The following is a 27397-nucleotide window of genomic DNA, read 5'->3' as shown; positions in this document are numbered from 1 at the left end:
CTGGGCCGCATGTTTGTTGGGCCGAGAGGAAGCGAGCAAATTGATCGTCTCGTCGTCAAGCGCGAGCAAAACCGAGCAGACAAAGGAAGAAAAAAAAAAGGAGAAGACAGGCGAGGTGGAGCTCGCGCACCCCAAAACCCTAACCCCATCGTCGGCGGCGGCGGCGGAGATGGCGGAGGGCGGCGGCGATGCAGGAGGAGCGGCGGCGGCCGCTCTGAAGGATCAGGGGAACGAGCAGTTCAAGTCGGGGAACTACCTCAAGGCCGCCGCGCTCTACACCCAGGCCATCAAGCTCGACCCCGACAACCCCACTCTCTACAGGTATCCTCCTCCTCCTCCCCGATCCATCCGCTCGCGTTGCGCTCAATCAACGTCGCCCGAGGTGCGCGTTTGCTTGTTCAATGTTTTTTTTTTTGTATGCGGATCGGGTGGGTGGATGCAAAGCAGAAACCAAAATGTGCTGCACTCGATCGCCCGCTGACTCCAGAGTTCGTGGGGGGTGCAAAGGTTGCATTTTTGTGTGGTGTAAAGGTCGAGGTGCTTGTGTGGATTCAGGCTTAGGCGCTGAGCTGCTGTAGTGATGTCTTGGTATTTGGTTCCAGCATTGCGACCCAGTGGTGGTGATTCATTTGTTTGTGTAGGCAACATACCCCCTCCGTCCCATAATAAACCAACTCTTCGATTCCCGTGTTCAGCGTTTGACCATCCGTCTTATTTGAAATTTTTTTAAGAAATTGAAAAAAAATAGTCACACGTTAAGTACTATTCATGATTTATCATCTAATAAAAACAAAAATGTTAATCATAACAAATTTTTGAATAAAACGAAGTCAAACATTATAAGTAAAAAGTGAAAAATTGGTTTTGTTTTGGGACGGAGGGAGCATGAACGGTATGGTGCCGTGTAGTCTGAGTTTCGAGCGATTGTATTGTGACAGATATGTAAGCAGCTCAGCCTTTTGTCGTGGTTTACTAAATCCTGCTGGAAACTGGGCTTATGTTTCATCATGTTCTCATGTTGCATGTGGACCCCAGATTATTGCGACGTAACGCTCTGATGATACAATGCTACTGACGTGGCTAAAAATGATGAGTTGATGAAAGTAAATATCTGATTTCATAGCTGCACAAAACGTTTTAGACGCACTAGCAGACAAAATATCCATCCAAAAGTACTTCATTGGCTGAAGATCAATTTCTTTGGAATGCAATTAATATTCTTAAAAGTAGGTATATACGTTAGATGTCCGGTACTGTCTGCTGCAACCAAATTACAGTAAAGACTACATTTTTATTTTTTTTCCTTTTATATTGAGTCTTGAGAGGCCATATATATGCCGTCAGTTATGTCAAGTTCTGAATAATAATCAAAAGATTCCTTATTCCATGCAACCCAACCTAAGTTACAGTAAAGACTATGTAACATTTTTTTTTGCTTTAATTTGAGATATTAGATAAATTGGTCATATTGATCTGTTGTGTTGTTCTCAATAGGAGCTTGCTGCTGTCTTGGTTGGTTTGAGTCTTTGAGAGCAAGCATTGTGTGTATATCGAAACAAATCCGGAAGAGTCTTTGGGACTTTGGGTACCAAAATGTGGAATTCATATGTCCAGTTTCAGTTAGGATAACAAATATGTGGAGTTGATGATGTTCATTCTATATGGACCCATGCTCTGAGGCAGCACCTTCGATTTGTTAATTCTGTTGTAAGAACACTTCTGATCATGCCTTTTTATTTAAATCACTCCCAGCAATCGAGCTGCTGCGTTTCTTCATCTGGTTAAGCTTAATAAGGCACTTGCTGATGCTGAAACAACAATAAAACTCAAGCCACAATGGGAGAAGGTATATTGATATCATATCACTCTGATTTGTCTGTTATAATTTATTCTTCCATCGTTCAGTTTTTCACAGGCTGCCCTTTTTGGAACTATAGGGTCATTTCAGGAAAGGGTGTGTTTTAGAGTTGATGGAACACTATGAGGAGGTGAGACTAAAGGACTATTTATTGCCTTTTCTCAACTGAGAGAAGGATAATTCTTTCTCCATTTTATTTTCTTTTCTGTATGCGGTTGGCCAAGCCTTCCATGTTGGGCAAATTGAGAAATTGTGGTAAGAAATTCCTAGTTTGCAGTAAAGTTCTGAAATCAGTTGATGCTGAAATCATTATAAGCATTAAGGGGAATCTTTAAACTGTAAACAAATTTGGAACTTATTCGTTTTACCATGTTTATATAATAACACTGGTTTATACAATGAAACAAAGTTTGTCCTTCAACCTTTTTGACCTGTGTTGATGTCTAATTTGGGATTTTATTTTTGTGCTTGAGCAGTAATTCTCTTTCTGCTATTTTCATATGGCCACATGTAAAGAATAGATTTTTGACTGAATTACTTAAACTATGCATCATCTTCTCTTTCATGAGATCAAACTCTTCAAATATTTATCATCGATGCATATTATCAAGCTCTTCAAAATATTAACATCAAATTTTTTTATCAGTTACAAATGAGACGAAGCATTTTTTTAATGGTGTCTCTATAAAAAGTGACATTTTATATCTGAAGTAGTTATTTTCTGGTCCAGGCAATTTCTTCTTTTCAGATAGCTTTGCAGCACAATCCACAAAATACAGAAGTTTCTAGAAAAATTAAGAGGCTTACTCAGTTGGCAAGGGAAAAGAGGCGAGCTCTTGATGTGGAGAACATGCGTTCTAATATTGATGTTGCAAAGAACTTGGAATCACTGAAAACCGAACTGGTGGGTAGTTTTGCACAGTTTCTGGTTCCATTTTAAGCTACGCCATATCTCTCCCAAATGTCAATGCTACTGCATTTAGTATCCAGCGATGTATCTTTTAGCATGTCAATTTAGCTTCACCTTTAATCAAGGGATGTGTTTCCATTTCAGGCTGGAAAATATGGAGATGCAGAACTGGAGCAAACTATATTTTCTTTTGTTGTTAACGTGATTGAATCAGCTATAAAGGTCTGGCATGACACTGGAAAGGTAGATGCAAGGGTTAATTTTCTTCTTGATGACCAGAACACTGATACTGAAAAATATGCCCCAGTGGTTAACATTGACAAGGTACTATTCTGCTACAGGCTGCTCATTTCTGCTGTTTGACATAAGCGTAACAATTTACGAACAGGCGTACATCTTGAGCTTCAGGATTGTAAATTTCTTAATGGAATTAGGATCTAGTTATCGGTTACGACTTCTATTCTGAACCCATGACAATGCCTACTATAGCACTTATCTGCTTTCATTTTTCTACTAGGCCTTTGAATCACCCCACACTCACAGCAGTTGCTTCACATTTTTGCGGCAATATTCTGAGGATTCTTTCTCAAAGGCTGCTTGTATGGTGGCACCTAAGAGCATCATCTCGTACCCTCAGGTCAAATCACCCTCCCCTCTCCCCTCTTCCATGTCAATGTGTGGTGTATGCTTTCCTTCTCTGATGTTGCGTTGCTGCATGGTTAGCCCTGATAGTTCTTTTTTCTGCTCATGATAAATCAGCATGTATCATTTGTGATAATTTATTGATATTGTCACTGTATTGTTGGTGCTAGATGAAAATGATAAGACTAACAATGATCTGCCATATACAGGTCTGGAAAGGATCTGGATCAAGGAAATGGAAGCTTGACCAGAGTGATGGTTTCTTTGTGCAATTTGAGTCACCAACTCTGCGGAAGATATGGTTTGTTCCTAGCACAACTGAAAAGGGGCGAACATTATGCAGGTACTCACCCCTTTCTTGAGTTCTTCACAAGATAAAATTACTGTATCTTCATTTTTCCTGTTTTACACTCAGGAGTAGAAACCCTGCATTTTGCCGCCATGTTTATCCTGTTTTGAATTTTTTAAGAATATAATTGCTCTATCTTCCAGCTTTTTGAACCATCTTGTGATGCTCATCACTTTTTGTGACCTATGCTGTACCTGTTGTACAGCTATAAACTTTGCACCATCCATTCATGACTTTGGGCTTGCTTTTCGGACATGTTAGATACTACTAACCATCAATGTCTTTTCCCTTCTCTTATGGGTATCTCCAGCTTTTATGTAGTGTACTATATCGCTTATTTAATACTTCTGCAGGAGTCCTGAGCTCTTGGACATTAGCATCCATGAAGTGCTTCCCCGGATATTCAAAGAAACCGCTTGACTGACAAATGGACAGTGAATGGCTCCTTGATTCTTCCCCTGTTGTGATCATATTCTTCATAGTTTACAATTTGCAAAGGGGATATTTTCTAGTGTGGTGAGAATTAGATTTGCATGCTAGATTTTGTAAGTTTTCTATCTGTGTTGTACACCGAGGCACACAAATTTTGCTGATCTGTTGTTTCTTTTAATATATGCCTAAAGTGGTGTAATTTTCATTGTATATCAGCTTTGGTGAGAGTTGTGAAATGCATTAAGATTTTACCATCATATTTTACTGTCTTGTGATCAGATCAACTGTGACCTTCACGTATTAATCATAGCAAAATTCTCTCCACAAAAAGAAACTTGATGTTCTTGTATACATTACAAATAGTATTCTTCTTATGGCCTGATGAATTCTGGCATCTATAAACATGGACGATGAATTGATGGCGATGCCCTGGAAACTATGGCATGTGATGTATCACCATCAGTAGCTTTTCAGTCTGACAAAATGTGATGTACAATTGTACACAGCTATGCCTACATCGGTTGAGAAACATGAGCAATTAATTCGTGAGTCATAGCATCTCCAAATTTTTCTTCAACTTTTTTCAGATATCACATTTCATGTATGCATGCATGCTGGCTTTGCTCCTTCAAGCTGGTATGTAGCAACACACATAGGATGCACAAAGCTACTACTTTTTTCACACAGAAGCACACTGTACACGCACTGTACGTACATACTAACAAGGAGGTTAGGTACACGTACACCACATGTATCAATCAAAGCAATACTCAAAATCAAGTACACCTCATGTAATCAACGATTTTTTTTAAAAAAATCGGACCTTTTTAATTTCAAAATTAAATCTTTTGACAACTTAATCTTTAGATATAGGCCACCTGCTATGCTAGCGTGGATGGTGTAATTGTTATTTGACCGTACCAATGAGAACAATATGACTGAAGAATTTTCTGACGCGGGATGACAATTTTATTTGACCATAGGGTCGTGGCATGTCCAAGAGATTAGAATAAGTTGTGAGGGGGTTTATTTTTAAAATGAAAAAAATAAAATGGTTCAGAATAATAAAAAATCGTGACCAGGTTTGTTTCATTTTAATATACAATACTTTATTTCGAGATATGTTTATTGAATCTACTAGTAAAATTGATCATAAGTGCCTGGTACACTTTAGACAGTGAGCTAATTAATGTGTCCCAAAAAAACCTTTATTTTTTTACACGAATTTGAACAAAACATATATCCAAATTAGTGTATAAAAGCAAACTATTTATTTGACGAAGGCAATACCGATATATTTCATGCTTATTGCATCTTATGTTTGTATTTTATTGACGTTGGAAGGAGAGTTTGTCCCTCAACAATAATATATATATATTTTAAAAAAATTAAGTCTACAAGTGTAAATACTACCTGCAAAGGTCAAGGTACACTCAACACTTTATCTCCACCTTATATTATAACCATTATATACTACAAACCATTTTAAGTTTATCCTAAATCATTTTTTTATGTTTGATCAAGTTTGAAAAAAATCTAGCAATATTTTCAAAAATATACTGGTAAATTTAGTGAAACTAATTTAGTGTTGTAGATACATTTTAATATTTTTCTATAACCCAAAACATCATAAAATATAAAAAAAATGGAGGGAGTATCAAGCAATACACAAGGCACATTGTACGTCTCTAGCTAGAAGCAGGCTCATCTCTCAGCTTTTTCAACTGCATATTTACTAATAGAAAAATAATTTGAGAATAAAACATGTTCATAATGATTAAAAAATAAACCATGATGAATGAATATTAAATTTAACTCCCCAGATGTAAGATTAAAAAAAATTAAATTTTATTTTATATGCATAAACATAAGCCAAAAGATTAGGGGTGAAAATAGAGACGGCTGCAGCAGGTAGAGACAGACAGGTGCATGGTTCCGGCGAAGCGGCCGGTCGCCGTCGAGGCCGTCAGTTCCGGCGAGAGCGGCGCTGGAGAAGGGAGCAAGGAGCATGTGATCGACCCCCTTCTCCCTCCCTCCTCGTGACCTAATCTCATCCCATCCATGGAGATCGATCGAGCTAGCTAGCTGCTCGATCGTATTAATGGCCGTCACGTACGTATGCCTGCGATGCGAATGCGAGAGAGAGAAGGGAGCTCGATCTGCATGCTGCTTTCGCCGCAGTAATGGCGGAGATGGCTCCGTTTCAGTCGTCGCTTGCATTTGCATTCCATGCATCTCCTGCAGCTAGCATTGTTACAAGTGCAGGCTTGCTTGCAGCTGCAGCAGTCGTGCATTCCATGATGCTGACATGCAGAGTACTGTACAGTACATGCCAAGATAGATCTAGGGCAATGCTGATTTGATCGATAAGTACTACTAACTCTGACTAAAACATCACATAAATTTTAGGACGGGTCGAGAAAATACGTTACGAAAATATCACATATTGTTACCAGAAAAGCCCAGAGAGTAATTAGATGCATAATATAATAATACATGGTGAATTAATATCACAAGGAGGTTGGAGAGAAAACAGCTAGTAGCACAAAGCGTCGCAGAAAACTTATTCAGACGTGCATGTATGCATTCAGAGATTCAGAAGAAACGCATGACCGATCATCCTCACCATCCCTATCCTCCTCTTCTCCGTCCTTTTGGCACACGTATTAATAACGACATGGCGTATACGTTGTTCTTGATCTGCTTTCTTTTCCCTTTTCTTTTCCTGATTTCTGGATTGCTTCTTAGAGTAGCTACTAAGCAGGACTACCTCAGTTCGAAAATATAAAAATCTAGTATCGATACATCTTATCTTAGCTAACAATAGCATTACTTCTTTAAATACACATGCCACTTCGTCTCAAGTTATCGGGCTAATCACGGTAGCTCGTGCACGACAATTAAATTTACATGATGATTCTTTCCTAAATACTTCTTTATATTATTTCAAGAATAGATTGTTATCTACTAATGATTTAATTATGATTATAAATTATGGAGAGTACTATGAATTACTTGTGAAGAGCTAGAAGAATAACAAGTTAAAGTCAAGATGGAGACCCAATTTCGGGTCCAACTCAAGATCAATAAATATCTCTCACTAAATTGATTGCCAGGTCATACCTGGACTCCGTTTTTGACGTTCTATGTATATAGTGAAAGCTAATGAGATCACGTTTCCAAATGGGTCTAGTCTTATGTCAACTCTTGTTAACGAGAATCGTCAAAATAAGAGTATATCTAGCTATCTCATGTGCTATCTGATTGGCTTCCCTATCCTGTCTGCATATTTCGTTAAATGCAGTAACTTCATGGGGGTGATTGGCTTAAACGGCATATTTGCAAATGAAAAATAATTTATGAATAAAAATTTCATATATAATCCTAGCGATCTAAAAGTCAATGTGGAAAAATAAACTTCGGTGAAAAATCCAAATTTTGGGTTATAGGCTTTAACTAAGTCCTATTATAATTAAGCTTATATAACTAGCTAGATCGATATCTAGGACATAATTATGATTGCAACTCAACAGTAGTAGGAAGTTAATTAAAAGTGTGATGAGCACCTTTTTCTTTTCAAGAAAGAGGCACTGTGATCTATCCTTTGGAATTAAGGTTTGTTTCTCTTCAGTGCACCGACCACATCTTCTAGTTCTTTGTGCTCAATTGCTCATTAATATTTTGTATTAGTGCCTTTTGGAATCATGGAAGCCTAAATTAAGTAACAGTAGCTAGAAACTAATGTGTGGGACCCACATGGCAGTCACCAAAAACATGCTGCTGCTTCTTCTTCTTGTTGTTCTTCTTCTTCTTCTGTTGGGCTTCAAGGGGAACTGTAGGTTTATCCCATTTGCCAAACAAAGAGAAGACAAAAAGGTAAGCAAGATATGCAGTCAAAACTGTCAAACAAAAAAGCTTGAGATGAATGGAACTGCATGCCAATGGAATCAGGAATATTTCTTGCTCTTTTTTAGAAGCAGATAAAGCAAAAAGAAAAAGCTGGAGGCCTTCTTTGCAAATGTACCCTCATGTTATCTGCAATAACAGTACTTACTTCTGCATGGATCAATGATAAAGCTGGGAGAAAAAAAAATCTCCTTATTAATTTACTAATACTGAAAAAAACGTGCATTTCAAGAAGGGTATGAATGCAAAATGCACACCCAAATGCTTACAATAAATTGGATCAAACTCCAGTGAGTTGACATTCTCAATTAAAAAAAAGATCTTTTTTTTCTCCTAGAGTGATAATTTTACATGGTAGGATTAGATCCAACTCAAAGTATAGTAATAGTAGGGGTTAAGTATGGGTCACTTTCTCATGCTGCTACATCTGTCATGTCATTATCAGACTCATCTAATTATTTGTGTTTTTAGTTTAATTTAATTATATTGGCGTATGTAGACGCATTGGATTCCACTGTTCCCTCCATGTGAGACCCAGTTCGGTCCCTGTCGGATTTTTTGTTTTTATTTCTATTTTTTTTTCATTTCATGCACGCACACACGTTCGGTATATCATACGACATATAAATAATGGTTTATATTTGCTTTACTTGTGTTTCACAAATCGTATTAATAAATCCTTCCAGTTTTATTTTCCATTACCCCATTTCAAACATGGAAATTCCACACAACACCTCTTTGTTAGGAAAAAAAATGCGTACCCATGAATTTCACAGGAAATGCCTTCAACTTTGGCCCAAAAAAAACTTTGAAGGCCCATTTGAATTTCTATTTTTTAATTTTTTTTACCTTTTAATACTTATTATAAAAAATAAACCGTCTTGATGGTGATAGCACGACTCAAATTTTACAAAATTTCAGTGACATGCAGTAGGTTTCATGGATAGTACTGATGATATTTTCTAAAAAGAAAAATTTTTGTAATAGCATGCGTCTAGTTAACGCTAAATTGAAAGGGGACTCAATTTTCAAAATGGGCCTACGTCTAGAGGTGTTTATGAACTCGTGCAAAGAGTCCAAATAACATGATAAGATGGCTTACATGGGACACACTAAACTACTAAAGCAACTAGATTAGACACACAATAATGATGAAATTCCTGAACGATGTTTTTGGATTCAGATAAGCTTGCTCCATCCACGATTCCCACTAGTTATATCCCATACAATTCGGTGAACATAAAAGTATTTTGGTTATCTTGCCTATAGTTTTGCACGCATGGCAAAAAGGAGTAATGGTACATTAGATGCTTTTCTAGGATGATGGTGACTTAACGAACCATATGGCCAGTGATTTGCAAATTACAATGCAGGTACTAAACACTGAGAGCAACTGATCAAGAAGCTAAGCAGTTTCTGTTGCATCAAACATCAATGAGATCGAGCTGCTTTACCAAGCAGCATTGCAGGTGTGTCAAAAGAAGATAATGGAATGGATGGATGGATGGAACATTGCTTGCACAAATGATGGTGTCAGGCAGAGAGAAAGGAGCCATGGCATGCAGCCAAAAGCAGATGTTGCAGAAGCAACAACATGAAAGCAAAAAAAAAAAAAAAAGAAACTAAGCAATTTGATTTGATTTGCTCCCTAATCTGATTCTCTCTAGCTAAAGCAAAGCATTACATCTCTCCCTCCATCTACACTACCTCTGAATGAATCTCTGAACTTTCTCAGTTCATACTTCATGAGATGCCAAACAAAGACTACATCCAATGGGCTTTCTGTACATGTGTTTTTTTTCTTTTCTTTTCAGATGCCTCTAACTCTGATTGGATTATAAAAATGCTCAACTTCTTTGTTTGATAGTGTAGATGTGGATTACTATAATCTGCAAGTGGTGTTAGTAGTAGTTGCAGGAGAAATGACCACATTATAAAACAAATGTCTATAGAGTGAGCCCCATCACTAATCATCCTAACATCATAGAAAAATGTGGCCGATTTTATCCTATTTTTTAAAGAAAAGTGGTAAGAGAAAAATTAATACACAACTGAACTAGATAAATGAAATCCGTCTTAGATAAAATACTCATACGTTCCAAAATATAAGTATTTAAGTATTTTACGAGGTTAAGTTAATATAGAATGATGCTAATCGGTTGATATGAAAATGTAAACACAAAAAGCTAGTAAATAGGAAATGACTGTTATTGTATGACAAGGAAAAAGAGTAATTATTATTTCGAGACAATACTTACCGCTACAAGAAACTGTATTATGGGACAGATCAGCACATAGCTTAATAAACCCCTGCCATTTTAGTAAAATGATTCCGATGAAAGGGACAAAAAAAAAAGAGAGCTGGACAACGAAAGTGACAAAGAAATTCCTAACTAATCATAAAATCAAATTCCAAAAATTTAAAACCAAGCAAGCTCGAAATCCGTACTGATTGTAGAGTTTAATTTCTCATCTGAGCACATGCCTCAGCTTCTCAGTTCATCCCCAAAAGAAAAAAAAAATCAGTGGTACCCACAACTACACCAGCTACTCCCTCCGTCCTAAAATAAATCAATTTTTCATTTTTTATCTTCAATTTTTGACTCTTCATTTTATTTAACATTTTTTGTGATTGATATTTTTGTTTTTATTAGATAATAAATTATGAATAGTACTTTACGTGTGACTAATTTTTTTAATTTTCTGAAAATTTTTTAAATAAGACGAATGATCAAACGTTGGACACGGAAACCGAAGAATTCATTTTTTAGAGGGAGTAGGACCTTACAATAAACAATAATACAACACTGTTACCATATCATTAGTGTAGCCATACCAACACTAATGACTTCTTTTTGTTCTCATCACAAGACCAATTGGAATATTGGATGCAATCTAGTTTTTTTATATAAAAAAGAGATTTTTCTGAAAAAAGAATTAGCAGAAAAAAAGAGCACTAATTTGACTAGACCAGTGGGGCCCACACCCACCTCCTCTTCCACATTCTCTCTCCTCAGTCATCACACTCTTCTTCCTCTCTGGTCTCTGCCATCACCCCCCCCCTCTCTCTATAGCATTGCTCCATTTCTCTCTCCTCGGGGAGCTTGCTGAGCTTGAGCTTTGGCCTCATCTTCTTCCTCCTCCTCGTTGCTTTTGGCTTTCTGGGGCTATATAAGCTTTGTGAGGAGAGTGGAAAGGGGAGAGAGAGGAGGAGGAGGTCTCGGGGCGGCGAGTTTGAACCCCCACCAAAAACCCCATCTTTCTTTTGCCTTCCCTCGCTGCCGCTTTCAATTCGCAGCTTGGTGTTCTTCCCCGTCTCCCGATCAAATGCGGCGAGATCTGCGCGCGTGACGCCGTCGGCGCATCAAAGACCGCTCCTTCCTGATCGAGGGGCGCCGGCTTCTTGGATCTTCCTGGTGCTGGTCTTGGTCAGCTCTCTGCGTCGCCGCGCCACCGGTCGCCGGAAGCTGACGGCCCTGCCGCGGGAGGATGGATCAGTACGAGGTGCTGGAGCAGATTGGGAAGGGGGCATTTGGCTCCGCGCTGTTAGTGAGGCACAAGGTGGAGAAGAAGAAGTGAGCTTTGACTTGACGACATTGTGCTCATTTTCTCTTCTTCTTTTACCTTCTGGGTGGGGGCTCACTGTTGTTGTTTTGATTGTTTCGGCCATTTTGATTTTGATCGTGTGTGTATTGTCCTGCAGGTATGTGCTGAAGAAGATACGGCTTGCGCGGCAGACCGACCGCACTCGCCGTTCTGCCCACCAGGAGGTAAAAGCTTCATCATCATCATCTGCTTCATCAAGCCACATTTTTCACCATTTGCTACAGAGCTATATGGTTTTAGGAAAAAATGCCTTGTGTTACACAAGTTGTGTTGTTCAGCAAGGGTGGCTTATTGGGGTACAGAATGGTTTGTTTGTTATGAGGATTTGGTTGGTTAATGGCTTGGTGTGTTGATGGTGATGCTAGCATGTTTAGTTTTTTGGCCGGTGCTGAACTGATCTATGGATGAAGTTAAATGATGTACCCTCTTCTTGCTCTTATATATGCTATACTTCTTTTTACTGATTCCATGCGGAAATGCTCTTCATGCAGATGCAGCTTATTGCAACAGTGAGGAATCCGTTCATCGTGGAGTACAAAGATTCATGGGTGGAGAAGGTAGGTAAAAAGGACAGAAGAGAAGATTATTGTTAAGTTGGGAGGGTGAAATAGCTGGGTTTCATTCTCATTTTTTATCTTTGAAATTTCAGGGTTGCTATGTCTGCATTGTTATAGGTTATTGTGAGGGAGGAGACATGTATGTGTTTCTGTGATGAAATCCTTTTAAAATTGTTTGTTTTGTTCATGAACTTAAATTTCCTTAGCTAACACAATCTGTGTTGGTTCAGGGCTGAAGCTATTAAAAGAGCCAATGGCACATATTTCTCTGAGGAGGTGCAGTTTCTGACCTTTTTGATACCTTAAAATTGCTCTGCTGCAACCAAGGCATGGGCACTGAAATATTTCCTCTTTTTATTTCAGAAGCTTTGCAAGTGGCTTGTGCAACTTCTCATGGCTCTTGATTATTTACATGCAAATCACATTCTTCACCGAGATGTCAAGGTCAGTAGTAGTGCTAAATTTGGAGCGCCCTATGGTTTTATATTTCCATGCTATGGCAATAATATATACTGAAGCTGCTAAAAAATCGTTTCAGTGCTCCAATATTTTCATCGCCAGAGATCAAAGCATAAGACTTGGTATGTATCCTAGTTCACAATAAGTATGATACTTTATGTATGAATTTAGCAATCCTGGTAATGATGTAATTCCAAATTTAAACAAATGCAGGTGACTTTGGGCTTGCAAAAATATTGACTTCTGATGATCTGGCATCTTCTGTAAGTAATTGGTAGCACTTTTCATTTTTTCCGGTATATATTTGATGTCTCTCTTAGTTGTATATTGTTCCCAACACAGGTAGTAGGAACACCAAGTTACATGTGTCCAGAACTTCTTGCTGATATACCATATGGTACCAAGTCGGATATTTGGTCTCTAGGTATATATCATTTCAATGTGAGAAACCATTCTCCTGCCCTAAACGGAAAACTTGTTATTTAACACTTAATTTTTATTACTTTGTTTCAGGATGTTGTATATATGAAATGACTGCACTCAGACCTGCATTTAAAGCTTTTGTAAGTTCATATTTTGGTTTCTGTACTGTTAGTCTGTTACAGTGGTGATGTTAAAAGCTAGAACTACAAAATAACTTCACATGTACCCACAGAGCATTGGCTGCATTTTAGGTCAGATTTTTTAGTTGGAAAGTATAGGATGCTCACATCATATTAGTAAATTTGTGAAAAATGGATTCTTACAACCTATTACTAGACACTAATTGAGTTGCTTTATAGGTTTCTTACATATGTAGAAATGTATGAGGCTGATATGCTCGTTTCCCTGCAGGACATGCAAGCTCTGATTAATAAAATCACAAAATCGATAGTCTCACCATTACCCACTAAATATTCTGGTGCCTTGTAAGTTTTGAACAAGTTAAATTTTGTTGTTTCACTATATTTTGCCCACCATCTTATTTGGATGGAGCATGCTTCTAAAATTTACTTTCTATGTGCAGTAGAGGACTTATCAAGAGCATGCTGCGGAAAAGTCCAGAGCACAGACCTAGTGTAAGTCCGTCATACTATACCCTACTACTTTGTAGTTTATGCTGATGTACACTCTTATTTGTTTGGTGGTATGAATATTTGCTAAATTTCCTGTACAGGCTGCACAACTGCTCAAGCATCCACAACTTCAGCCTTATGTGCTTCAAGTTCAATTGAAATCTAGTCCTACTCGCAACATACTTCCTATCCATCAATCTTTGACTGACAAAGTTAAGAAGATGACGTTTCCTGGTGATGTGGCTGATTCTGCACACAGAAGAATGGCCAGGAGAATCTCTTTGGGAAATGAGAGGACCGTGACATTTAGCAAGCCATCTCCTGAACGGAATTCAGTTAGCTCTACACGGAGCATCAAAGAATACACAACCACTCAGAATGTCAAAGAGCTCTCCGTTGACAGTAGTGAGGCTGGGGACGAGGTTACCAGTAAAGCTGTCATAACGAAGACGTCAAGCATCCTAAGGACTCCCAAGAGCTTGCCAGCCAAGACTTACACAACTAGAAATCAGCTTGAACCTCCCAAAACATCTTATATCAGAACACACCGATCTGAGGTATTTCGTCTTGTGCCTTTTCTATATTATTTGCACCCTCAATGATACTGGTGAGCCTATTCTTCATTTGTTTAGAAAGTACAATAGCCTCAATTATAGCATGTGCATGCTCACTGGAGACTACATTAGTGTTATTCAGCTTTTGGTCTTTTATAGTTATTAAGTTCTTGTCATGATGCAATTGTTTCTTTATGCTAGTTATGGCTTTAGCACAAGCTTGCATTTTGCATGATTTATGCTTGCTCTTTCTTTTGTGTGTGTGTGTGTGTGTTGAAATGAATGTGCCAATATTCATTGAGTTTCAATTTCCTCCTTTCTACAGCTGCCCTCAAGAACAACTCCAAACAAAAGCACTCGACCAGCTAGAAGAGCATCACTCCCGCTGTCAACATATGAAACACCCAACAAGCGCAGCATCAGCATTTTGGAACAACTAGACTCCCCTGATGTCTCTGTGAATGCCCCTCGAATCGACAGAATTGCAGAATTCCCACTGGCGTCGTCCGAGGACCCCTTGCTTCCCATCCACAAGCTCTCTCCTGCTCATGGCTCGTGCTCCACGCCTCCATTTATCAACCGTTCAATCACCAAGGACAAATGCACAATCCAGGTGTTACGCACGGACGGGGACAACGGGAGCGACTCCTCAGGTCGCAATGCCACAGCTGCCTCAAGCCGTGGATCCAATGACTCTAGACAGCAGCGGTTCGACACTTCGTCATTCCAGCAGCGTGCTGAGGCCCTGGAAGGGCTGCTGGAGTTCAGCGCGCAGCTGTTGCAGCAGGAGAGGTACGAAGAGCTGGGCATCCTGCTGAAGCCATTCGGCCCGGAGAAAGCGTCTCCCAGAGAGACAGCCATCTGGCTCACAAAGAGCTTCAAGGAGACGGCATCGTAGCGCCATCTTGTTCAGGCGTGTCTAAAATCGCCAGTTCTGTCATTTGTAATATAGCTCAGGTAGTGGTAAACAATACTAGGATTGAGACTTTAGCTGTTGGGAGGCAACACCATCTCAGTGTTGCTGTTTAACTCAAAGTCTACTTCTAGCTCTAGCTAGTTTCCAGTTTTTACTTTCTAGTAGGGATCAGCAATCAGGCAACCATCATCAGCATCAGCATCAGCAGTAGCAGGTGTAGTAGCAGAATTGTAAGTTAAACTCAGGATCTTGGAAGATCTTAGACCTCTGTAATCATCTGGCACCTGCAATCATGCAGTACTAAAAATGTAGGGTTAAGGATCCAGTTGGCAGCAGGCTGGGTGGGGTCTCCAGGCTTATTTCTTTGAGCAAGGTTGGGGTATCCTATGCCAGGATCTCCAGATTCATCTTACTGAGACTTACACTACACTATACTGATCTTGCTCTCTGTCTGTCTCAGGCTCAGCAAACCCCACCTAATCATAAGAAGAGAGAAATCTATGTTACCCAGATGCATGCATGGAAGCTGTGCAGATCATGTATCACATACCATGTACCTACCCTGGCCTTTGTAAGCTAGACCTTAACACCTGCTTCCTTCGTCCCAATACCCTGTGGTTGAATTTGCATGCTATCTCACAATACAAGTTCTACTATTCAGAATTTGTTCCAAGTATAGCAGCTTCTTCATCTACACCCCTATCTCAACTATTCACAATCAACCCTAATTTAATTTTACCCCTCTCCTTAGCTCTCCATCTCAACCAATCGCAACCAATACTTATTTAGTTTCATCACTCTCCTTAATGACCGTGAAAAAACTCATAGAAGTGCTTATAATTTAGGGATAATTACTCTGTTTGTCATAAAATAAGTTCATCTTTCAAGTTTAAGTTTACATTAGAAAATTTAATTTATTTTGGAATAGAGAAAATATTTAGCTACAAAATATCAGATGGCCATGTGGGTGGGTCACCATGGATGCACACATATATAGAGAGAGGGAGGGAGGGAGGGAGAAGAGAAGGGAAAAACTAGTAGAGGTTTTTGTACAAAGCAGAAGAATCTCAGCATGTGCCAGTGCTGCTTGTATTGTCACAATTGTCACCTGCCTGTACAAGATGATCCAAATCTACCTCTCTCTCTCTCTATGTGAGAGAAAGAAAGAAAACAATGGCTTATGGCTGCATGGATCTCGGGAGGCCGTCGGCATGGGGGCATGTCGTGGCTGCTTGCAGGCGTTCAGCAGGCAACACCCATGTCCACAACAGTGCCCCCTGTCTTCCTCCATTGTATCCATCCAACTGATTTTGACCATCAACACAGATAGATACACACATGTAATGTTTTCAGGTCACCCTTCCCCAGATTAATTGCATACTGTCTGGACATGGAATTCTGAACCTCTAGGGTCACGGTCTTGCCAGCACAAATTCAAACCTAGGATAGAGTTCTTTTAAAAAAAATAAATAAAGAAAACGACCTTGCATGTAATACTGTGAAATGTGACAAGGCAAAAAAAAAAAAGATATATACTTTAGCCAAGATTTTGTTTTTCATTTACCATATCCTAGGCATTGCAATTAAATCGTTCCTACATGCTTCTATATATGCTGAAAAGTAGTGTCCAGTAGCAATTGTTTGTCCATTCTACAATTAGCCACCCTCCTTACAAAATTTGCGAGACAAAGTATTTTGAATTATTCTGTCTTGAATCTTGATACCTATACTGACGATGGATCATTGCTGTGATCATTACCATATGCATTCAAATGAGAACAACAAAATGACCATACCTTCAAGTTGGACAGTATACACTATCAGCTGATCACCCCCAAAGATCATACTATAGAAGAGTAAGCATTGTTGGATTCATTGTCAGGCTCTACCATTTGCCTGGGTTTCTGGTCTTCACCGGAGTTCCTGGGTGATGAAACGGTGGAAGACGATGATGAGGACGGTGAAGGTGACGCGGCCCTGCGCACTGGGCTCAATGGCACCGGGCTGAATGGCATGTGCATCCTCCGGAGCTCGCTCATTGGGCTTCTGGGGCTCAGGAGTAGAGGGGGTGGCTGCTGCTGCTGCTGCTGTGGTTGTTGCTGTCGTTCTAGAGATTCTGCAGCAGCCTCTTGGTGATGCCCTTGCTGTTGTTGATCTGCTGCAACTTTGTTTAGAATGTTCTGTAGTGTGGGCACTAGTTTTGCTGTAACAGAGATGATCCCAGGAACCTACGGTGTTAATGTTAAACATAATTGTTAGGGAAATGATCAATATAGTTTTTTGCGAATTTATTAATAACAGTGAAGCACTGACATAGCATTATAACTCACAAGACAATGCTCATACACATTCATGCGTAGTGCATATCCTGATGTTCCAGTTCTACTATGATGTTTCATCAAAATTAAGATTTTATGAGCAGGTTGCTACGTTAAGAGAAAAGGATAAGCTGATAGGAAAAAAAGATAGTAATACATTTTTCTCTGTAGGATAAACAATAGGTTATCATATATTTTTCACAAGATCAATTGATGTTGCGCTAAACTACTCATGAAATAGGTAGAACCGGGAACAGTTTATTCAATAGATAAATTTATACATGCAGTGGTAGTGAGAAAATTGTTAGTCTCAGAAAATATTTTTGCAGCAGCATACTGATACTATAGGTTAGCTTCATGGTGAATGTACAAAATATTACCACGCCATTTTGGAATTCTCTGTTGATATCTAGCTGCACTGCTAAAGCTTTGACCAGCAAATAACCCACAAATAGCAAGAACAGATATATTGGATTCCTGCACAAAACAAGAAGAGCGACAGTGTAATGTTATACTGTTTTGGGAGTGGGTATAGAACTGATCTGCATAGTGCAAACAAATACCTTAGAAGCACCATGATCTCATTAAAACCAAGAACTGCAATGGCCACCATGGCCCAAGGAGGAGGCAGCCTACCATTCCCACGCTTGTGAGCTTGCTGGAGGTAAAAGATGAAAATTCAAGGAAATGACAAATGAAAATAAGACTTTTTAATACAATAGTCAAAAAACACACTTAATCATTCTGTGATCAAATTGTAGAAGAAAGCATAAATACCCTCCCAAATTATGGATACACACCTGTGTGGAAACCGCTTGTGTAATGGTGAACTCAGTTTCTGCTTTAAACTGCTTCCACAGTGACTTGCATTGAGAAGGAGTAATGAGGGTATACTTTGGAGAAACCTGTTCAAGAATTCAATGTTGTGATGGCTCCATGGTTTATGCACTTCTAGTATGTACTGCAGCAAGAAAAATTAACACAAACTTTACCTCTTCCCAAGTAGTTGAAGCAAGTGGATCACTAGAAGCACTTGTACCTTTCGATGTAACAGAACCATCTAGAAGTGTCGACGTGAGGATGTTTTCTATCCTATCGGGTTTCTCATCCCACCGAATGGCAGTCATCACAGAGAGAAGTTTGAGAGCCTGCAACACGAGTGTAAGTTCATTTAACAACAGATGAGAAAAAACATAAATTATATCACATTTTTTTTGCCAGGCTAAATTAATTAGAAGGGATGAAGTCCTATACAGCAGATCGAGCATCTTTTGCTATTGCACGGACATCTTCCTTCCCTGTCCAGACCCTTGGGATAGAATCCTTGTCATGACTGAAAACCATTGTAAACCTGACAAAGACAAGCAACTTTGTCAGGTCGAAAAATTGATTGGTACAATGAGCGAATGATAGATGAGTTTGTCAACCTCTCCTTCATGTGCATCAAAACTTTGCCAGCTTCTTCTTTAGCTTTATTTTCTACGATACTTCTGGCATAATCCCTTAAATTTGACACCATTTGTTCTGAAGATGTACTTTCCATTTCAAACCCAGAAAGGTTTTTCCGAAACTCTGGCAGGATAGCCTCTGTTTCACGTTTAAATAGATTTCTTATCGATGCCCAGGTTGTATGGCCTGCAGCATCGAAAAGAGACTCTACAGGTTCAGAGAGTGCTTTTCTCAGTTTCTCCTGCATGTACAATAAAAAAAAACTTGCATTACTACCATGTGATGACCAAATGTTGTAGCACATGCTAAATTAATACAAAAGGGAGGATTGTGACGAGAAGATAATAGAAAGGGCTTTCTTTTAGCTTGCCATACTTAACCTTAGCATGGTTTGTCAATTCTGATAGCTTGCTTTCACGAATTGCAAGTGTGTGGTCTTCAATATCACGGCGAACCTTCTCTAGTATTTTAGAGTAGTCCCAGTCTGCTTGCTTGATTACAGCATCTACGACCGAATCAACAGAAAGACAAGTCAGATGGTAGTATCACTTTTCTCAAGGTGGGCTGCAGACTTGCACATAGTGCAGGAGTTGGGTTGGTAGATTGCTTCATTTCAAGCATGCAATGACTATAACATACTATATTATAATGGCAGTATTCAACAAATAAATTCTATGATCATTGGACATACATCATTTGTACAAATTATCAAGAGTTTAAGAAGTTTACCTGCACATCCTTGATTAAATTCGTTGAGGGAGGATTCAGTAGTTTCTCGAACCGATGCTGCGAAACCTTTTCCACTCTCCGAGGTAAGATTAAGGTCAGTTTTATATTTTTCAAGAGCCCTCGTTCGCAGGTGAGCCAACATTTTCTGGAACGCAGGTTGGACAAGCTGCAAAGAATTTGAGGGTGGGTGGGGGGTGTTAATAAAAGAAGTACATGAATTGCATTTATGTTTAACAAATAATCTTTGCATCTTCTCTTTAGCGCCGGATTAAAGTGTCAGAGTGGTTACTAAAAAATTTAGCTCACAGAGACTATACCATTTTTAATGAGAAAAGAGTAGTATTTATGTACAGGGGTGGCTTACATTCAGTACTCTAGATTTCAACAGTTGTCGTTTTGTTGTCCTAACGGCTTCATCGAAATAAATGGCTTCTTTGTCATACCTGAAGAGTAATTGTTCATATATTAATTTTATTCATGGACAAATATTAACTGTCAGCACGAAATATCTGCTTTGTACACTACAAAATAAAGTGACCAAATTCTATCCTCAAGTATTTGCAATGGCAATTTGAAAAGCACAGAGACAAACATCTCTATATTAATTCTTCCTTGAATACCACAATGGTAAGTGTCTGAGAAATTTTAGAAATATCATGTATGCAGGGCATGTCTATCAGTATACCAGTAGATGTAAATATACATGAAATGCATGTACTGACCAAGTTTACGTTATTGTACTGTTTGCTTGCAAAACTGTAGGTGATAAGAATCACAACAAACAAACCACCACAGCTGTCAACAACTTAATCACACAGGGGCTTACTCTTGCATGTGGACATCCACTATGTAGCCGAGTTTTTTCCCAAAACTAGGTACTGGACCTGACTGGACAGCATTCTCCAAATCCATCCATTCCTAAAGAATTTCACAAACAAATTAGTGAACCCAAAAATTTTACAAAGGTCAATAGATTAAGTGAGGTTCTTACTGCATCTGATGTTAGGCAGGAAAACTTTTCATGTGCAATTTCATCACATCGAACTGTAGCAACCATTACCTTGTATGATGAAACAAATGAAAATAAATCATTAACAGGCAAGTTAGAATGGTTTTTCTTAATTGTCAATGTTACCTTACATCAGTTTAACATCTAGGTTTAAACATGCAGTTAACTATTTTACTGATCACTGTTAATGACAGTTTTTCACAGAATGCTTTTGATTTTTTTATTATTGTTGCTCTTTTCATTCAGAAAGTAAGGTTCCAAATGTATTCTGCATAATATATACATTAAAGTGCGCAACAACAATATAGATCTTAAATACTTAATGATAAGTGTAATAATACCAACCTAGCATAGGTCTTTGTGCGTTGAGAGATAATTGTACCTTGTGAGCAGGTAGGTCAAGATCCTTGTTCTCTCGTATAACTTTCCAAATCTGTTGTGAACTAAACAAAAACCCTGAAGCGGGAACCACTCCTCTTCTATCACCTGCAAGGCCTCCTGGTGCAATTGAATTTGAAAATCTCTGCCTAAGTTGTTGAACCTGGCAGAGGTAAAAGTAAGGTGCTTGAATAATAATAGTTTTCAATTCATTTTTTTTTGTTTGAATTTTCTGTTGTCCTTCTATACAGACAATTGTTCATTAGAGTACAAGTGAAAATTTAAAGCACCTGCTCTCTGAATTGTTCTTCTTTTTCCTCAAAACTGGGCAACGCAGTGACTTGCACCTGCATATTGACAAACATGTTAACAAGAAAGGTAAAGGCTTCATCCTTTTATCAATGATTGTATAATGGAACTACAAAACCTACATTGAAAAATTCACTGATAGGGGTGTCTTTGTGCGCATCTGGCTTAGCAACAGAGTTCCATATCTGATTAAATCTGTGGCAATATTAGAACTAGAGAAAGCCAACTATGCTGTAACAAACATGAGAACAATAGATGATGGCATCACCTTTTGGATATCCTCCCTCAGAACTGGTTCTAGATGCTCAAGTGGAGTCTACATGAAAACAACGATGTGTCTGAGATTGGCCCAAGTAAATGGATCAATGATTATATTTCCGAATAGCTTGCACAAAACATAGCAGTAAATACATTCAAGAATGAAAGAGAACAAAGAGGCAAACCCTGGTCTTATCACGTATAACAAATAATAGTGTTGTCTTCCGGGGACTAAACAAACGCATCATGACCTACAAGCCCCGTTGTCGAAATGTTATAAATGCATCGAAAAAAAATGTATTTCTGCAACAAAGGTTATCTGAAAGAACACACAATACCTGAAATACTGTCTTTAGAAGAGGCTTATTGGCAGCTTGTTCCCGGCCAATATCATGGCACCACCTATAGGCACATATGGTGGTAATACACAGTCATGAAGTTGATGAATTATATAATCAAGATCAACCTAGAAGGCCACAGGGAAGTTGTCATAATATCATCTCAGTATTATATAGTTGAACCATTGAGTGACTCACATGTTAATTAGAACAATGTCTGAAATTGCAAGAGCAAACAACGCACTTTGCTTCTCAAATGCAGTGTCGTCCTAAAATGAGGCAGAAAACACAGGTATCAGAAAAGGAACTGAACAAACAACTCAGGCCATGTATCCCTCAAGTTAATTAAAATCATAATAAATATAAAGGCACATTTTAAAACATGGGAGCTAGGCAAGCAGGTTAAGCTCATTTTCATTCATTGGAAGATAAATAGAAGACAAGAAAATCGGAAGAAATGACAGACAGTGCAATGAAAACAAAATCTGTCATTTTCATTCATTTGCAAACTTGATTTTTTTTTTGGCTGAGTCTTTGCAAACTTGATTTGATCAGATATGATTCCATAATTGGAGGAAAGGAAGTACTGATGCTAACTGAGCCTTACTTTTAAAGATAATGGGCTAGGGGAAAATCTGTCAGTGCTTGCTTATTATTATGTAAAGTACACATATCACATAACATAGCGACTTGTATTAACCAAGTTGTACAAACTTTGAACATATTTTTACCAGTGCACACGGCTACTCCAGAAGCTTTGCTAGAAGATACATTGAACATAGGAATTGAATTGTATATGTATTAAGCAAGCATACCTCTCCTCTTTCTCTTCCATCAGTACCCTCCAAATCCAACACAATAGTACAAGGCTCAACACCAACACAACGTGCTATCCAGATGCCTTTGGTAGTTTGACTCCTAGTGACATAAGCAGAATATGAGTGGTATAATGGAATTTCTCTACCAGCTGAAATCAAAATGTAGTGGTGTGACTAACTGTAAGTTCATATGAGAGCTGCAGTTAAGCGATAATTGGATGGGAAAGTGGGCGTGAAAAGAAAATTAACTAAATTGCATAAATAAAACTAAGACAACATAGTATGCCCATTTATAATCATGTGGGGGAACAAAATGTTAGTACCTTCCCCTGAACGCATCCATCTCCCTAAAATTAGTTCCAAAGAGTTGGTTCAGCAACGTACTCTTTCCTGCTCAAAATAAGAAGGATGATCAAACAAATATAACTAAAGTTCTTAATAAAATGTACTAAAATATCTGTGACAGAAAGCACAATAGTCAGTGTACTGAACTTCAGTGTCAGGATATCAGCCAAAGCATGCTTGCTAAAAAATAACATTTTATAGTAGTGTATCAGAGAAAACAAAAACAAAAGGATGCATTTTCTCCTCCATTAATTAAAAGTAGGTAGACATGCAATACATTTGTGAGTGTTATTCATAGATCCAAGGTAAATATGTGGACTCTGGACAGTATAACTTTTGTCCTTATATCGCTTATGTAAGAAAGTTGAGTTCTCTCTCCTTTAAATGCACACATCATAGCCAACTAAGAATGTGAATTCCCCGCCTTCTTCGTCAGTGAGGAGTGGATAAGGCTGTAAAAAGCCATAGTCACTCGTAGGTATCGCAGGTATGGACACATACATGTCTACTAGAAATGCAGATTTATACTAAACTGATAATCCATTACCAATGCAAACAAATTAAGCAAGATTACAAGATACATATATCCAAGAGTGAGACCCATATACATGCTCTCCTATATATCCACACGTTCACAACTACGCCACTACATACGACTATACGAGCGCATGCAGCGGCCAGCCGGCCAACCAGCTAGCGGCGGATCAGTTGAAGCATTTGATTGAACAGGTGGGTGGCATGCGCAGCGCGTGCATCGCGTGCGTTCATATGTTATGTACGTACGTACCGCTGCTCTGGGGTCCCATGATGGAGACGACGGCGTAGGAGAGGCCGCAGCCGGCGACGCCCGCGGCGGCCATGAACCGCTCCGCCGCCTCGCCCCCGAACTCCCCCTCGCCGTCGAGTAGTTGCACTGCCTCCGCCGCTGCGGCCTCATCCATCACGCACGGTGATCACCGGTCCCGAACAATGGATAGGGTTCCGCTAGCATGTGCACGACGACGACGACGATGCCACTCACTCACCCACCCGCCATGCGACGCGAGCGCGGCGCGACAACCGCCTCGATCGCTCGCTGGGTTTCTCTGGCTAACCGGGTTTCGCGGAGCACGATGCGTGGGAGACGGCACGCGATGGCTTTTTTCTCTCTTTTTCTTTTTTGCATTTATTTATAGCGAAATCTATTCCACGCGCTCGAACGTCTTATGGCGAGACCAACTTTACAGCCGTATACTAGAAATGTTGCGCGGCTTTGCCGCGCAAAAAATTTATATGAAACAATTATTTTAATGATTATAACCATAAATACATATTTAATATTGTTGTGAATTATTTTAAATAAAGAAAAAGACGTGGCCTTACTGCGCATCTACGCCCAATTCTTTTACCATACCTAGATCCATATAAAATATCCTTAATTTTGTTTAACATGTTGGATTAAGAATGCTAACAAAGTTGAAGAGGAGCTAGAGTATTTTCTCGGGGTTAGGTGACCCTAATGACCTCCCACGAAATACATGTTTAAATGATTTTAGTAGTTATGATTACATTACAAATTAAACAAGATTAGTGTATTTCGACACCGATGATGAAATTTTCTAGCTCTATCCCTAAATAAAATTCTCTCCTTTTCTAGGTTTACCCCTAAATAAAATTTTCTTCTTTTCTGTAGCACGTATATATTACTTAGATATTTTGATAAGTTTTTAGTTTTATATTATATAAGGAGATAATATTTATTTAAATATTACTTTGCTATACAATGCATTTGCGTTTCACTTTATTGACAGGCACAAAATAGTGAAATTTGTATTATTTATATATATACCTAGAAAAAACTCATGTGTTGCACCGGGTTAAGTTAATTTTAATTGTGTAAATTAAAATAAGTTTTGAAAATAAATTATACGTCGAGTTGGGTATAGTAAGTTATGGTCAACATATAATTTGATTTGAGAAACAAGCGTTACATCAGGAAGCTTATAATTGAGAATATTAAATTATGCTCAATACTTTAAACACATTAAACTAAAAAAAAAAGATGGTGGCACACTAAAATCTTTTATGTTATTTTTGAATAAGTTCTATGGGTCCATATTTTTTAATTTTTTATCCGATGCAAATATTCAATTTTAAATATTGGCATATATTGCATAACAATCTTTTAATTTTCAATTTTTTACCTTTCTCGTTATTTCTCTTTTTTTCCTATTCTCTTGTTTTTCTATTTATTTTTTCCATGTAGGCTCTTCTTCTCCACATACCAGCCTTGTATGTCGTGCAATTTTAAAACAGTGTATTGAATCGGATTTAGACGTAAATTTTATATTAATAACTTTATACACAAATAAAATATTTATATGTAGAAATATCTTTGCTCGCTAACGTCGTATTTACAATTAATTTGGAACATGCGCTAATTATGGATGTGCTCGCTGGGACAAAAGCCAAGTAAAACCTTCCGGTTGAGAGCTAACCATTCCATCCATTGGACTATGGATCACTTTTGAAAACTTGGGTGCAAGTAATATATATATATATATATATAGCTACTACAAGACAGACATGGGCAGGCTACGTTCTTAGATCAACGGACGGTGCCACGTGGCCTAATCAGAGCGTGCTAAAACATCCAACGATCATATATATAGATTCCTTGCGCCCGATGGATCGCTGACACGTGGCATCGTCACTCAACCCACTCAACGATAATTGGACAGAAAAAACACGACCCACTCAATGAAAATTGGACAGAAAAAACACGTGAGGCACGGTACATTCCGAATTTTAGTAGTCACATCACCAACGTTCTTATGTTTCTATACTATTTTTTTTCTTCTTTTGGAAATTTTTCTTAAATTACCCATCCAATGACACCATTATGTTCATAGCAATTAAATCTTTATAACAAGATCTCACATGATTACGATTTTATGAAAAATATAATTTACTTTTATAATATACCTAAATTACTTTTAGATTTCATTAAATTACTTTGTAGTCGTAAAAGTAAATTTAGTAAAGTCTGAAAGCAATATATATATATATATATATATATATATATATATTATAGATGCAAGTAAAAATAAAAGTTAAGTAACCTGTTACGGCATTAAGAAATAATTTGTTATTTTTCATCAAAATATAATCATGTGAGATCTTGTTATAATGATTTAATCGGATCATCGATTGGATGAGTAGTTTAAGAGAAAATTGTATTTAAAGCATTTAGATTTTACGTTGCAATAACTTTGCATACATATGGAGGTTCCTTCTATTTCTGAAAAAGTCACATCTATAGGGAAGAGTTTTCTATTTAGGCCCTGTTTAGTTCCTACAATTTTTTTCTAAAAACATCACGTCGAATCTTTGGACACAGAAATAGAGCATTAAACATCAATGAAACAAAAAACTAATTGCACAGTTATGGAAGAAAGTGTGAGACGAATCTTTTGAGCCTAATTAGACCATGATTAGCCATAAGTGCTTCAGTGACCAACATGTGCTAATGACGGATTAATTAAGCTCAAAAAATTCGTCTCGCAGTTTCTTCGCGGAATCTGTAATTTGTTTTTTTTATTTGAGTCCGAAAACCGCTTCCGACATCTAGTCAAATGTGTGACTATGCTTGTGGCTGATTAAGACAATCGTCACAGGCTATGTAGTTGCCTCCTTTATTTATAGGAAAGTTTCCCTTATTTATACCCCTCGCCTCCGTCTCAGCGTCATTCTGTTATGGTCCCTATGAAAGCAACTTGTAAAATATAAGTATTTCTAGTTAGGGCTTTTTCGGATCACATGAATTTTACAGGAATTTCAAAGTAAACAGTTCAATTTTTCTAAAATTCCTGTAAAATTCCTCCAAATCGAATAGGGCCTTAGTTTAGTATCGGTTAAAGAGATGTTAAAAAAAATTCTTTTTAGTTTGGTTAATTATTGAATTTTGAATTGATTATATTGTTACTTTTCTAAGTATATGATTGGCTCTGGAATTATTTGAATGATTAAAATCATGTGAATTAGTACATAAATGTTTATACTATGGTATAATTTGAATTATATAAACACTTATATTTTGGAAAATATCCAGTACACAGGAGTACTCCGTATCAGCCTAGAATCTTTGTTTGGTCATAGCGCTGATTGCTAACCTCTAGATCTTGCATAGTGATTTTCGCTCGTACTTTATCATTATCGTCATG

General features: G+C 38.2%; 3 protein-coding genes across 4 annotated transcripts; 2 read left to right on the top strand and 1 right to left on the bottom strand.

Annotated features, from left to right (window-relative positions):
- Positions 1-81: 81 nt before the first annotated feature.
- LOC102717303 (RNA polymerase II-associated protein 3) lies at positions 82-4448 on the top strand. The gene is made up of 8 exons (XM_006664112.2): positions 82-321; positions 1753-1846; positions 1938-1988; positions 2589-2762; positions 2913-3092; positions 3286-3405; positions 3620-3753; positions 4113-4448. Exons 1-8 carry the CDS (start codon positions 170-172, stop codon positions 4177-4179), a joined length of 972 nt encoding a protein of 323 aa, XP_006664175.1. The 5' UTR covers positions 82-169; the 3' UTR covers positions 4180-4448.
- Positions 4449-11146: 6698 nt separating this feature from the next.
- On the top strand, positions 11147-15877 carry LOC102717026 (serine/threonine-protein kinase Nek2). Of its 2 annotated transcripts, XR_001551665.2 has the most exons (15): positions 11147-11672; positions 11801-11867; positions 12195-12260; positions 12353-12399; positions 12491-12536; positions 12624-12704; positions 12799-12841; positions 12933-12982; positions 13062-13143; positions 13233-13282; positions 13554-13627; positions 13726-13777; positions 13876-14331; positions 14654-15617; positions 15705-15877. XR_001551665.2 is itself a non-coding variant. In XM_006664111.3 (14 exons), exons 1-14 carry the CDS (start codon positions 11587-11589, stop codon positions 15224-15226), a joined length of 1773 nt encoding a protein of 590 aa, XP_006664174.1. In that variant the 5' UTR covers positions 11147-11586; the 3' UTR covers positions 15227-15877. The 2 variants fall into 2 exon arrangements, 1 of the variants encoding a protein (XP_006664174.1); XM_006664111.3 differs by having other exon boundaries at positions 14654-15877.
- An 855-nt stretch (positions 15878-16732) lies between these two features.
- On the bottom strand, positions 16733-24375 carry LOC102716744 (protein ROOT HAIR DEFECTIVE 3 homolog 1). Its single transcript, XM_040529516.1, has 22 exons — positions 23983-24375; positions 23174-23240; positions 22848-22950; positions 22231-22301; positions 22033-22096; positions 21880-21945; positions 21705-21752; positions 21559-21621; positions 21418-21474; positions 21132-21290; positions 20732-20800; positions 20567-20658; positions 20105-20183; positions 19741-19906; positions 19392-19516; positions 18990-19252; positions 18817-18913; positions 18555-18710; positions 18363-18467; positions 18126-18220; positions 17943-18039; positions 16733-17472 (listed from the first exon to the last, which is right to left on the bottom strand). Exons 1-22 carry the CDS (start codon positions 24134-24136, stop codon positions 17086-17088), a joined length of 2583 nt encoding a protein of 860 aa, XP_040385450.1. The 5' UTR covers positions 24137-24375; the 3' UTR covers positions 16733-17085.
- Positions 24376-27397: the final 3022 nt, after the last annotated feature.

This window comes from Oryza brachyantha, chromosome 12 (genome assembly GCF_000231095.2).
Source record: "Oryza brachyantha chromosome 12, ObraRS2, whole genome shotgun sequence".
NCBI lineage: Eukaryota > Viridiplantae > Streptophyta > Magnoliopsida > Poales > Poaceae > Oryza > Oryza brachyantha.
This window is presented reverse-complemented; position numbering and strand designations above follow the sequence as displayed.

What these genes read in the sequence shown, in the direction of transcription:
- LOC102717303 (XM_006664112.2), top strand. Translation starts at nt 170, where the DNA reads ATGGCGGAGGGCGGCGGCGATGCAGGAGGAGCGGCGGCGGCCGCTCTG. An exon ending in GACAACCCCACTCTCTACAG is followed by an intron (nt 322 to 1,752) that starts GTATCCTCCTCC and finishes AATCACTCCCAG; the next exon opens with CAATCGAGCTGCTGCGTTTC. An exon ending in GCATCATCTCGTACCCTCAG is followed by an intron (nt 3,406 to 3,619) that starts GTCAAATCACCC and finishes TGCCATATACAG; the next exon opens with GTCTGGAAAGGATCTGGATC.
- LOC102717026 (XM_006664111.3), top strand. Translation starts at nt 11,587, where the DNA reads ATGGATCAGTACGAGGTGCTGGAGCAGATTGGGAAGGGGGCATTTGGC. An exon ending in TATTGTGAGGGAGGAGACAT is followed by an intron (nt 12,400 to 12,490) that starts GTATGTGTTTCT and finishes GTGTTGGTTCAG; the next exon opens with GGCTGAAGCTATTAAAAGAG. An exon ending in GACCTGCATTTAAAGCTTTT is followed by an intron (nt 13,283 to 13,553) that starts GTAAGTTCATAT and finishes GTTTCCCTGCAG; the next exon opens with GACATGCAAGCTCTGATTAA.
- LOC102716744 (XM_040529516.1), bottom strand. Translation starts at nt 24,136, where the DNA reads ATGGATGAGGCCGCAGCGGCGGAGGCAGTGCAACTACTCGACGGCGAG. An exon ending in TTCTAAAGACAGTATTTCAG is followed by an intron (nt 21,946 to 22,032) that starts GTATTGTGTGTT and finishes CGGGGCTTGTAG; the next exon opens with GTCATGATGCGTTTGTTTAG. An exon ending in CCTGCCTAACATCAGATGCA is followed by an intron (nt 20,659 to 20,731) that starts GTAAGAACCTCA and finishes GAAATTCTTTAG; the next exon opens with GAATGGATGGATTTGGAGAA.